This window comes from Vidua macroura, chromosome 7, assembly GCF_024509145.1.
Source record: "Vidua macroura isolate BioBank_ID:100142 chromosome 7, ASM2450914v1, whole genome shotgun sequence".
Classification (NCBI taxonomy): Eukaryota; Metazoa; Chordata; class Aves; order Passeriformes; family Viduidae; genus Vidua; species Vidua macroura.
In genome coordinates, this window is record NC_071577.1 from 1777524 (window position 1) to 1789589 (window position 12066).

Here is a 12066-nt window from a genome sequence, read left to right on the forward strand (position 1 = left end):
CTGGCCCCATGTTGCCTGCTGCCGGCTCTTACCCCTGTGCCGCTCCTGTAACCACCCTGCCGTCCGGCCCTGGGAAACCCCGTGCTGGCCACACGATCCCGCTCAGCCCGCTCTGGCTCGGTGCCCGCCCCTGCGGGGTTCTCTGGTTGGTTGCGGTTGCTGGCGTCACCGCCACGGCAGCCGCCCCTATTGGGCAGCAGGCCGTGGATCCTCTCGCCCCGCCCCTCTATAAAGCCCTATCCCGCCGGCAGTCAGGCGCCATTTTCTCCCATGCGAGTGCCGGGAGCGGTCGCGTCTTTCCATCGAACCGCGCCACGTGACCAATAAACCGTTCCTGCCAAGCACGGAGTAAATGGACAAATTCCTTCCTCTTTGCCGGGTCCCTAGCGCACGGTAACAGCGGTTGGCCAGCCCACGCACCCGAGACACGGAGCCGTGTCCGGGAACCCGCGGCAGCAAACCCCGGTAGCACGTGGAAGCTACGCCACAGCCAGGCTCCCAAGAGCCGCGTGCAGCCGGGGAGAGCAAAAACCCACGCCGCAGCTATCTCCCGCAAAGTACTCCTATTGATTTTAAAATCCATAAATATCAAGCAGGAGATTGGGTATTAAATAGATCGTGGAAAGAACAGCCGTTAACCCCCAGATGGGAAGGCCCGTACCAAGTTTCATTGACTACCAAAACTGCAAAAAGAACACAAGAGAAAGGGTGGACCCATGTTACCAGGGTCAAAAGTCCAGTTCCGGCTCCCACAGAATAGACTATGGGAAATTCGACTAACGTCAAGCAGCACCTCTTGTTTTTATAAGTGTTGTTCTAATGTTGTAATTTGTGAACTGTTATTTAAAGATATTGTTTATCAACCTGTTGTTTAATATCCTATTTAAATCCAGTATTAGTGTAAAAGTTAAGATAAAGAGTTATATGAATATTTATTGTCATATTTATTCAAGTGTTACTATTGAAAATATTTGTTGAAGTTAGAAAAGCATCTCTTTGATTTTAAGAAGTAAAAGTAAAACATTCAACTAATGGCAACTAATTACAATTTCTGGTATTTCTCATTACAGAATCAGTGACAAGAAGTCCCCATAAGATAGAGCATTCGCCCACCATAGTAGTGATCTGACCCTAAAACGGAAAAAATAACAAGTCGACACAGGGAAAGAGTGGAGTGAGACGTGGATACCGGTAAGAACGTAAGCACAGGGGGCAAGCCCAGATCAGGTGACAGCACTCTTACCATCCGAAGCTGACTAAGGACCATGAGAATCAAGAGAGTAACCTGTACTGGACCCCTATGGGGGTTGATAGCAATAATGACTGTGAGTCTCCAGGAGAGCTCACCAAACTCCTGTGATAAGTGCTATCATGCTGTCTATACCGGAAATGCGCGAAGCGCAGTTCTCAGATTCCACACTAATCTTAACCCTGAGTGTGTTGACTTGTCACAATTACAAACCTGTGTAGAAGATGGAAAAACCTATTGGCTATTTGAAAATGAATGGACCCCTAAACAGAAACTAGTGGGGGAATGCCCTACAAGGGAGAAATGGTTATGCACTGACAAGAAACCAGGGAATAAGGTCATTAAAGGATTGGACTTAATAAAAGAAAAAGAAATTAAAAGGGTGAATAAACCAGGGGTAGAAACAAAATTACCGAATGGAAAGAATTTGTTTTCAGATCTAGTAGAAAGAATCAGCCATGAGTTCAACGTATCGAATATACGCTGGATATGTGGGGATACCGGGAGGTCAGAAATATGGCCCTGGGAAGGAATCGCACTCAGCCCTCAAGAAACTCTAAAAGCGATGAAAAACCTAGATAGAGATCGAAAACCAGACATCTGGAATGCAGAAGAAGTTTGGAACTTAAAGTCCGAGGTAATCAGGGAAGAATGTATATGGAGAAAAGGACTGAAATTTCTTTCCTATGTAGGTGAACTGTCTTGTAAAAGGTATCTAACTACTAATGATACCCATGAGTGGTGGATTCCCCAGAGTAAACATCTGTATTGGGCACAAAAACAAAAGCCAGGCTCAAACTGTTCATATATACAAAGAGAATAGTTGTAGGAGTGTCTAGCTAAAGAACCGAATCTAGTTCAAGACGAACCCTGGTTGTCTAAATTTTGGAACAAAAATGAAGTTAGAAATACCAGATCACTAAAATTCTGGAAAGGCCCGAAAGGATTGTTTTGGATTTGTGGAAAGATGGCATATGTGATGCTACCAAAAGACTGGAAGGGCAGTTGTACATTAGGTGTAATAAGAGTGTCATTCTTTTTACTTCCAAAAGATGACCATCCAGATTTAGGGGTACCCCTCTATGATGAATTAAAATGTCAAAAGAGATATCTAATTGGAGGAACCCAGAGCTGGGGAGACGAAGAGTGGCCCCCAGAGAGAATTATTGAAACCTATGGCCCTGCCACCTGGGCCCAGGACAGTTCATGGGGGTATAGAACCCCCATTTATATGTTGAACAGAATTATAAGGTTACAAGCACTTCTAGGAATAGTTTCTAATGAGACAGCTTTAGTTTTAGCCTTGTTATCAGTACAGAGCCGCCAGATGAGGACTGCCATATATCAGAACCGGCTAGCCTTGGACTACCTGCTGGCCGAAGAAGGAGGGGTATGTGGAAAGTTTAATTCATCTGAATGTTGTCTAGAAATTGATGATCATGGGGACCTAATTAAAAATATAGCCACCAGGATTAGAAAACTTGCACATGTACCAGTACAACGATGGACCCCATTGATAAAAGCTAATTGGTGGGATAACATCTGGAATGGAGAATGGTGGAAAAAGATACTGCTTATAGGGGGGGGGGGGGGGGGCACTCATAAATTTAATTTTCCTTCCTTGTTTAATACCTTGTCTTATCAGAATGATTAATAACATTGTCCAGACTTCTCTTGAAAGGTCAACAGATGAGAAAATTATGATGATGAAAGAAAACCAAGACAGAAAAGGAACAGAGAGCGCAAAAGAGATGTATGAGAAATACCAGAAGTTAAGAGAATTTTACTGAAAGTATGAAAGTCCAGTTTGATAAGTTAAGGCTGATGCGGGCCAAGCCCGATCAAAGAATTAGAGGGAGGATTGTTATGAACAAAAATAAAATTTAAACCTTTGGGGAACTTAGTTGACAATGGTTAAATGTTGTTACAAAGTTAAATGTTGTTAATACCAGTAACAAAGTGTGATTAGTTCTATGAAAACCCAGTAGTGTGGTTCATGTATAAAGGGGGAGTGGAACCAGGGAGGAGATGGGGTGCCAATCTTTGTGCAGGGGCAGAGAAACTTCCAGGAGTATTCCATCATAGAACACAACCACAACTTAAATCAAGATTGGAAGAGAGACCAACCAATGGGAGGTGAGAATTCCAAAATGATTGGCCAAGACTGCACCAACTTATAAGTCAATCAGCAACGGAGAAATAGACCTGTCACAGCACGGATCCTGAACGCCCCAATCAGGAGACAAGAGAGAGACTTGAAAAGGCCTGGGGTGTCTAACTCCCGCGTCTTTCCTGGGAGCCGCTTTCCCTGGAAACACCCCTAGGTTACAATTACTAAGCTGTTGAAACAGTATCTGGACCAGCCCGAGGTTTTTGCTTCCAGTTGTTCATTTTGTAATAAACAAGCTTACTTTTTTAATCAACATGCCTCCTTTTTGTTAGTTTAAAGTTTCTTTCTAAGCCTGTTTGCAACATGTACTGTGGACTATGGAGAGGATCTTGCAAAAGAATTTGCATCAGGATAAAGAGAAGGGGAGAATGAAACAAGGTCTTTGCTTGACATAAGCACAAGCAATTCACAGAAGTAAACGAGTACTTAGCACAGATATACATAACTACTTAGCACCAGTTAGCATAAGGAAAAGCTGGAGGGCCAAACCTGACAGGAGAGTGACTTGACAAAAAGCTTTAGACATAGTCTACCAGAAGAACTAAGGGCAAGTACGGAATCAGCCCTGTGCAGGGAAACCATGAGGAGGAAGTGCTGCTTTAGGGCATGAACACTGCTCCTGGACAGCGCCTGGGCATTAGCTTCGAGGACAGGAATCTGACAGAATGTATTTCTAACCTCCTGCCTATCGAATCACCGCAGCAGGGTAAAGATGGATGGTATTTTTGATACAATTCCTACATAAACGCACTGAAATTGATACATGGCAGAGAAGCGTGTTAGTGGGGTGCAGCCCCCTGCCCTCCCGCCAGATCAATAAAAGGGCTTTTAGGGGACAATGCATTTGTCTGCTGATTACTTTGAATTAGGGAGGCCCCTCAGGACTGCAGTATCCTGAGGGAACACCATTGGCCTTGACCTGTAGGCACCTGCAAAAGCTAAAAGTCAGCTGCCTCAGCTTTCAGAGCCTCTCTGGGCCAGCATCCTGACGTGGATGCAGGACTGCTGCCAGGCACTGCTGGGACCCAGCGGGACAGGACCGGCTGTCTCGTGTCCACGTAGCACCCCTGACACAGCCAGGGCTGTCCTGAAAGCAGACAGACGCTCCCATGTCAGCAGAGAGGAGCAAGGAGCACTGGGCTCCTCTCAGCTGGGCTCACCACTGTGCTCCAGTGGGAGGGGCAGACAGGCCACCCACCTTCAGGGCATCCCCTGCATCAAAAGGACGTGCATTTTGGCCTTTTCGTCCCTTCACCCCAGAAGCAGGCCTGACATCTCCTCCTCTGGAGTGGAGTTTTTCCAGTTCTGATGTCATCTCACGCTTGGCCAGCGCCTGAGATGAGCTGCAATGGCTTGTGATACCACTTCCACGCCAAGCACAGCTCCATTGTCTATTGTTCCTCTTTCACAGGTTAACTTCCCTTCGATTGACCAACCCATTGTTTCTTTTAAGGGTCAAATTCACAGTAATTTCACAATAAGGTTTCCTTCATTGTCTGTTCTTCATTACCTGCCTGATGTGCACAACAGCAGACCAAATACGGCAGGGCCTTAGACACGATTTCAGTCCCTGACACACAGGCTCCTTGTCCCACTGCCGGCCTTCCGTGTGCTCGGCAAGATCTGCAACTCCACAGTGTTGTGGAACTGCACCTTCAGCACAGGCACCTTTCCAGCCTGATCTGCCCTCGTTGCTCTGTGCGTGTGCACAAAACACGGCGTGGAAGAGAACGGCAGCAGGGGCCTGTGTGTCCAAGGGCTCGGGATTTGTGTCACTTCATCTCCACAGAGATGCAGGCAAAGTGAAAAAGCCAAACTGTTTATTAATAGAAGACAAACCAAAGGGATGGGGTGGGAGGGAAAAATGGGATGGGCAGGATCTGAGGGCTAGAGGGAAAGAGCTGTCAACAGGGAGGGAGAGTGGAAGGGAAAAAAGGGGATGGGCAGTGTCTGAGGGCTGGAGGGAAGGAGCTATCTATAAGCAGGGAGAGGGCTGAAGCCCTGCAGGTTTCCCACAGGGTCAGCTGTGCCAATCATCAGCTGTGCCTGGAGCTCCAGCTGGTCTCTTCTGGTCTCAAGGTAGTCTCATCTTCCATGGCATTTGGAGGCCTGATGCAGACACTGGTTCCTCTGAGCCACTTCTGCAGCTCTTTCACTGAATGTATCATGAACTACTATGTTTGTCTGGGAAGGACTGTAATCTCTCCACAGGGCCTGAAGGGCTGGAAGAGAGAGGGACAGAGCCCCGGTTAGAGCCAGGATCTGTGGGAATCCTAGCAGACCTTCCTGCGAGGTCCATCCCACCCAGCTCTAGCCATGGCCACAAGAAAAAGGGGTGTTAACTGGATCAGCCTCCCATGAGTCTGACCCTCCGAGATCCTGAAATCTCTCTGTGCTCTGCCCATGCCAACTCTCATCCACACAAGGAGCAAAGCCCACCACAGCAAAAACAGGGATTGCAGCTCCCTGCCCAAGCATCGCACCTCCCCTGCCAGCCCCCGCTGTCAGTCCGCAGCCCTCACTCACCCTGACTGAGGGCATGGAGCTTTCCCTGCTGCCCCCTCGAGCTGCGCTCGGCCATCCCTGCGAACACAGAGCCTGTCACGGCCCAGCGGCACAGCTCCCTGCCAGCGGCGCTGCCAGCCCAGTGGCCACACGGCCTCGTGGCCCGGCAGGGCTCAGCCCGGGCCCTTGCCGCACGCTGCCGCCCAAGGGCACGGCTGCCGGAGGGTGACAGCAGCGCCCAGGCCAGGCGGGGCTCCGTGGCGCCGGGCCCGGATGGCGCTGCCGGGGCAGAAGGCGGGGCTGGGGCCGAGCTGCCCGGCGGGGCGGGGAGGGAGCCCGGGCTCCTGGCTCACCCATGAACCTGACGGCCGCCTCTCGCAGGGGCCCCTGTGGGCTCTGCAGGTAGGGCCGGGCCCGGCGCAGGTGCTCGGCCGCTCGGCTCCTGTCCTCTGCCAGCTGGAGAGAGCGGCAGGAGGGAAGGGTTGGCGTGGGCTCAGCCCCTGGGCCGGGCACTCCCTGCGCCCAGCCCCGGCCTCCCCTGCCCGCACAGCCCTGAGGCCCGGCCAGCAGCCGCTGGCGCCGGGCTCTGGAGGGGGCAGAGGGCCGGCTGCTGCCCGGGGAGCCGCGGTGCCACCCCGCAGCCCCGCTGGGCCGGGGCTCCATCGGCACCCGGCTGGGACCCACGGGAGCCTGGAGAAGAGCCCGCGCGGCCTCTGGCTGCAGCAGCGGGCAGGGGCACAGCTGCCAGCCCACACACTGAGCACTGTGCCCATGGGGCTTCTCCAGCCTGAGCCTGGGCCTTCCAGGCCATCCTTACCAGGACCTCAGCAAACTTCCACAGATGCTCCTTCTCCAGGAGCTGTTTGAGATTTCTCCTCTTCAGAAACTTGGCTGCACAATGCAGCGTTTCCCGAGAGGCCTGGAGAGCAGCAGAGACCCCGAGATGGCCCCACAGCCCAGGGCACAAGACCTTTGTCCCTGTGCCAAGGCCTGGAGGAGGCTGCAGCCCGCCAGGCGCCAGGGCAGGAGGCAGCCGAGCCCCCTCCCAGCATCATAGAAATGCTCACCTTTGCCACGTGCCAGTTCTCATCATGACAGTAGATGAAAAGTGTGTCCAGGCTCTTGTTCACAATTGTCTTCAGGGACTTTTTTCCCTCATCCACTACCAAGTCCATCACCTTACAGAAGAGTTGAATGGAGAGCAACTGCACATGGCTGTTGTCCTAGAGGAAAGGAAAAGACCTACACCAGCTACTCCAGGCCCACCTGGGCAAAGGCCTGAAAATCCACAGGGCACAAACTTTCTGGGAAGCACCCAATGCCTGTGGATGCAGAACCTTACGTGGTCAAAGAGCAGCAGGAGAGCCTCAGCCAGCTTCGGGGCAGTGGTGCTGGATACCAGGATGTCTTTGTGCTGGAGCACATTTGTGAACACACGGAGGCTCATGCTGACCACCTCTCTATCTTCATCCCCCAGCAGCTGCAGAAGGCTTTGAGACACGCTGCACATTCTTCTGGCCTGGGTGGAACACAAGGCTGTGCTGGGAAGCCATGGACGGCTGCACGGCCAGCAGCGCCCTGGCACTGCAACCCCACCCTGCTGCTGCAGGGCCCACAGGCCAAAGGCCTGTCCCAAAGCACTGGGGCAGGTGAGGCAGGAGAGCTGGGAGCAGCTGCCTCAGCTCCTGAAGCCCTGCCAGCCCAAGGGGCTGCTTTGCCCGGCGCAGCTTCAGCCGCTGCCCCCTTCTCACCATCGAGGGATCCTTGCTGAGCACCACGAGGCCTCTGAGCGCCAGGCGACGCCTCTGACTGCATTCACTCCGGAGGTACCTTGACATGATCTTCAGGACGCTGCCACCACATTTACTCATGTCCAGGCGCTCGAGGACCTGAAAGGCACAGGGCAGTGACAGGGGACCCAGCCACCAGGAGCCCAGAAGCGCACAGGGCTGGGCCCAGGCAGCAGCACAGGGCGTGGGCACTGTCCTGGCAGCTGTGGCTACGAGAGGGCAGAGAGCTGGGAGGCAGCTCAGCGAGGCAGCGCTGGCCAACAGGCTCACCTCCACAAGGAATGCCAGGAAGGGCAGATCCCAGCACGGCTCCTCCCTGCTGAGCTGCCGGAGCAAGTGGAGCGTGATGCAGGAACAGAAGGGGACCAAGACATTGCACATCTCCCTGGCAGGAGGAAAAAGGCATCAAGACCCTGAGGTGGGGAGACCAAAACTCTCCCAGCACTGACTCACAGAGGTCTGATCTTTCCCCAGCATCCCTGGAGGGGATGTGGACCGTCTGAGAGGCAGCCCCTTCTGGGCACCCTCCTCTCCCAGCCTTTTCCAGTCTCCTTGGCCATCCCTCGCTGACGAGGCCCTCTGGCCCATGAGCACAGGGACTGTGTGGGGCACAGGGCACAAATGCTGGGGGCAGTGAGCAGAAGGGGGTCTCACCTGGCCAGCAGACCCACGGCATAGTGCTGGGTGTGAGCACACAGCATCATGTCCCAGCACCCCTTGCGCTCCATAGCCACCACCACATGGTCACACTGCAGTCGGCAGAGCAGATCCTTCATGGCCTGCACTGCAAACCTGTGTGCAGAGCAAAGCCCAGGTCACACTGGGAGCACTGCCGCTGGCCACAAGGGCACGGGAAGGACAGGAGGACTGGGACCTGTTGGGCTCGTAGGGAAGGCGGTGTTTCGCCTGGCATGCACTCCAGAAGTTATCAACTTCCTCTGGTGGCATCTGCTGTGTGGTGATGACAACATGGGAGAGCAGAGCCACAAACAGTTGCCCAGAATAAGGGATCATGGCCTTGTTGCACTCAGGCACAATCACCCAGATCACCAGAGTTGCCTGCAAAAGAAGCAGCCCAAGGCAGCGCTCAGTGCCAAGGTGTCCATGGGGCAGGGCCCAAGGGCAGAGGCAGGGGGAGCAGCGGGCCTGGTGCCCCCTGAGCCTGCCCCTAGGCCAGGTTTCAGCCCAGCGCCTGAGGCGTGGAGAGGATGGTGAGCTGCTGGAGAGGTGACCTGGGGCTGAGCAAAGGCCCAGAAACTCACAGCCAGGGCAAAAAGGTCCTTGTTGTCCCCATCGGAGGTGCACATTCTGTGCAGAGGCCAGTCCTCCATCACACAGAGCAGTGTTGGCAGCGCTTTCTCCAGTGCTGGTCCCGATGAGCCTATGGCTCTCCACATCATTGCAGCAGCTCTGTGGGATGGCAGCTCTGTGTCAGGGGCATCTCAGTCACAGCACCATGCCCTGTGCAGCTGTGGGGGCCCAGGTGACAGAGGCCTGGTGCCCTGAAGGGCAGGGGGGGAGCATTGGCAGCAGGCTCAGGAAACAGAGGGGCCCGAGGGTCCTGGGCCTCTCTGCCTGTCTGGCAGAGACCATTGGACAGGCTGTGCAGGGCCACGGGCCCTAAAGGCTGCTGAGCCCTGAGCTCTCAAGGCTCATGGGCCCCGTACCTGTCACACGTTGGGGCACAGCGCAGGAGGGTCAGCACCACGTCAGCAGGGTGTTCTTCTGCCAGCCTCACAATGTCCGTTTGCAGCCTGGCATCCACAGAGACGTGGGACATGAGACTCTGGTGGATGTTCTTCACCTTGGCTGGCACCTGGAGGAGGCATGGGGGAGACTTGGAGCGCTGTCCAAAGGAACAACTTCCCCAGCTTCCCCCAAGAAGTGCTTCTGTTCCCACCACACTGTGCTGGCCTCAAAGGCTGAGGGGGCCCAGAGACCATGGCTTGAGGGGACACACCATCCTGGGAGGCCTCCAGGTGTGGACCCAGGCTGCTTACCTGCTGCTGCTGGTGAGAAGAAACACAAGGCTCCTTGAAATAGTCAAATATGAGTTCCTGACTCAGAGTGGGAGTGGGCGTGGTGTCAGTATTTGCAAGGCCCTGAGTCTCTACGCTGTTGGCGTTTGTGATGGCCACATCCTCAGTCACTGCCATGTCAGCTTTTGCCCTGTGATCGTTCATTGCAGCCTCAGAGTCTTCTGAGTGCTCCAGTGAATCTGGGCTGGTGTCAGTAGTTGTGATGCCCTGAGTCTCTTCATTGTCGTTGTTTGTGATGGCCACGTCCTCAGTCATTGATGTGAGAAGAGCCTTTGCCCAGGTTTCAGTCTCTGAGGTCTCAGCGTCTTCTGAGCGCTCAGCTGAATCTGGGCTGCCATCGGGCTCTGCCTGGAGCTCGGTCAGCCCCGAGTCAGGCTCGGCTGCGCCCTCAGCTGCTGTGCTGCCGGTCTTCCTACGCTGAATGCGCAAGAACTGCCAGAACATCTGCAGGAGAAGAAAGGCCAGGGAAGCCCGGGATGTTCCATGGAGTGCTCCAAGCGTGGTGCTGGGCTGAGCAGTGACAGCAGGCCCAGCCCAGTTGGGGATGGCTGCTGGTACCTTCAGGCTTTTGCGGAAGCGGCCACGGGCGGGTTCCTGCTCTTGTGTCCGGTCCAGGGCTGCATCTGGCAAAGAGCAAGCGCAGCCAGAGCTGAGGGGCTGCGGGAGAGGCCGGAGAACACAGCCCAGCCCTGCACTCCCCAGGCAGGGAGAGCCCCAGAATGCCCCAGGGGATGGAGCACGGCCACTGTGGGGTGTCTGCCCGGCCCCTCCTCCATCCTGTCCATGGGCCTGTCCCCAGGGGATGGGATGGGATGGGATGGGATGGGATGGGATGGGATGGGATGGGATGGGATGGGATGGGATGGGATGGGATGGGGCCAAGCTGACTGCAGCCATCAGCCCTGTGGCTCAGCTCTGCCACTCACCATCCTGCAGTGTCTGGAACTGCTTCGCTTCTTCATGGTGTTGTGCTGGGTCAGCTCCAGGGTGTTTCTTTTTTTTCCCCCTAATAACTTTGAACACACTGAGAAATCTGTCTGCCATGCCAGAGTCTGGACTTGAGGGCACCTTGAAGGAAGATGGAAGGGTGAAGTTCTGAGTCAACAAGTCGTGTAGTTGTGCCTTGAAGGCATCTGAGGCAGAGAAACCTCAGGACGGCTGCAGGACAGCAAGTCCTGCACTCTGGTCTTGAGGGCTCCTGCCACAATGACAGGAGACTCCTCGTAAGGCTTGTGGTCACCAATTCCCTCAGTCTGGCCTCGCAGGCACCTGCAAAAGAAAAGCCTCGGGAAGGCCACGGGCTGCCAAGTCCCGCAGTCCTGCCACGAGGTCACCTGCAGGAATAACGCCTCGGAAAAGCTCCGGGTCAGACACGAACAAGCGCGCTGTGCGAGGGCTCCTCACGGCACCGCTCTGTCCTGTCCCGTCCCGTCGCCTGCTCCGAGCACTGTGGCGTGCTCTTGTCACCGCCAGCTCCTATGTCACCACGTGTCACAAAGGGAGGGCCCTTGGACACCCTGGCCCCTTCCATGACATGGTGACCGTGCTGCAGCGTGTCACAAAGGGCCCTTGCACACACTGCCACCTGCCCTGGGGCCACCCCCAGCCCCACCCAAAGTGGCCCAGGCTGGAAGGAATCCCTGGCCCCAAGTGTCTAAGAATGCCCAACAGGATCTTTAGGAACAACTCAAACCATCAGCAAACCCTGCCGTGTTCTGTGGGATCAAGTAGCTCCAAAATTTGCAAACTTCTCAAATTAATAGCGATTGCTGGAGAATGTGAATGATTTGGAAGTTTGTTCCCACCTAAAAGCAGCAACTCATTTGCCTTAACACATTCCATTGGAAGTCCCTTTTGAAACATAGCACTATACAGAGGCAAAAAGAAGGCCATTCTTTGGTGTGCAAATGGTTTTCGATGAAGGGATGATAATATTGTAATTCTCTTAAGGAATAAAAGCTCTCAAGGAATGAAAGTCCACTCAGTGGTACAAAAGTAGCCCAGACAAATGAGTAGATGGAAAAAGGGCTCGTCCTCCCCCAGTACAGATATCTAAGTGGCCAATAAAGTACATCTCTCCCATCTTGTTCCTTGCAGGAGAATCAGGACCATGAAGAGAAATAGTCACAGATATTCCTTCTGGCCTCCATAAGCAAAGCTGTGCCAAACCACAGATGCTGCCTTCAAGCTGACTCAAATTCCAGCCTAGACCTCTCACCTTGCAGACAACTCCTTCCCCAACACGCTCCCTAACACCAACCCCCTGCAAACACCCGCAGAGAAGCCCTCAACAGCCTGCCAGGACTGTCTCCA

The 12066-nt window shown here is 54.0% G+C and overlaps 1 protein-coding gene across 1 annotated transcript; it reads right to left on the reverse strand.

Moving 5' to 3' along the window:
* Positions 1-674: 674 nt before the first annotated feature.
* On the reverse strand, positions 675-10197 carry LOC128809933 (maestro heat-like repeat family member 5). The gene is made up of 11 exons (XM_053982364.1): positions 9715-10197; positions 9382-9530; positions 8977-9124; positions 8589-8773; positions 8369-8506; positions 7985-8099; positions 7676-7813; positions 7267-7443; positions 6992-7147; positions 6742-6843; positions 675-683 (listed from the first exon to the last, which is right to left on the reverse strand). The coding sequence occupies exons 1-11, from the start codon at positions 10195-10197 to the stop codon at positions 675-677; spliced, it is 1800 nt and encodes a 599-aa protein (XP_053838339.1).
* Positions 10198-12066: the final 1869 nt, after the last annotated feature.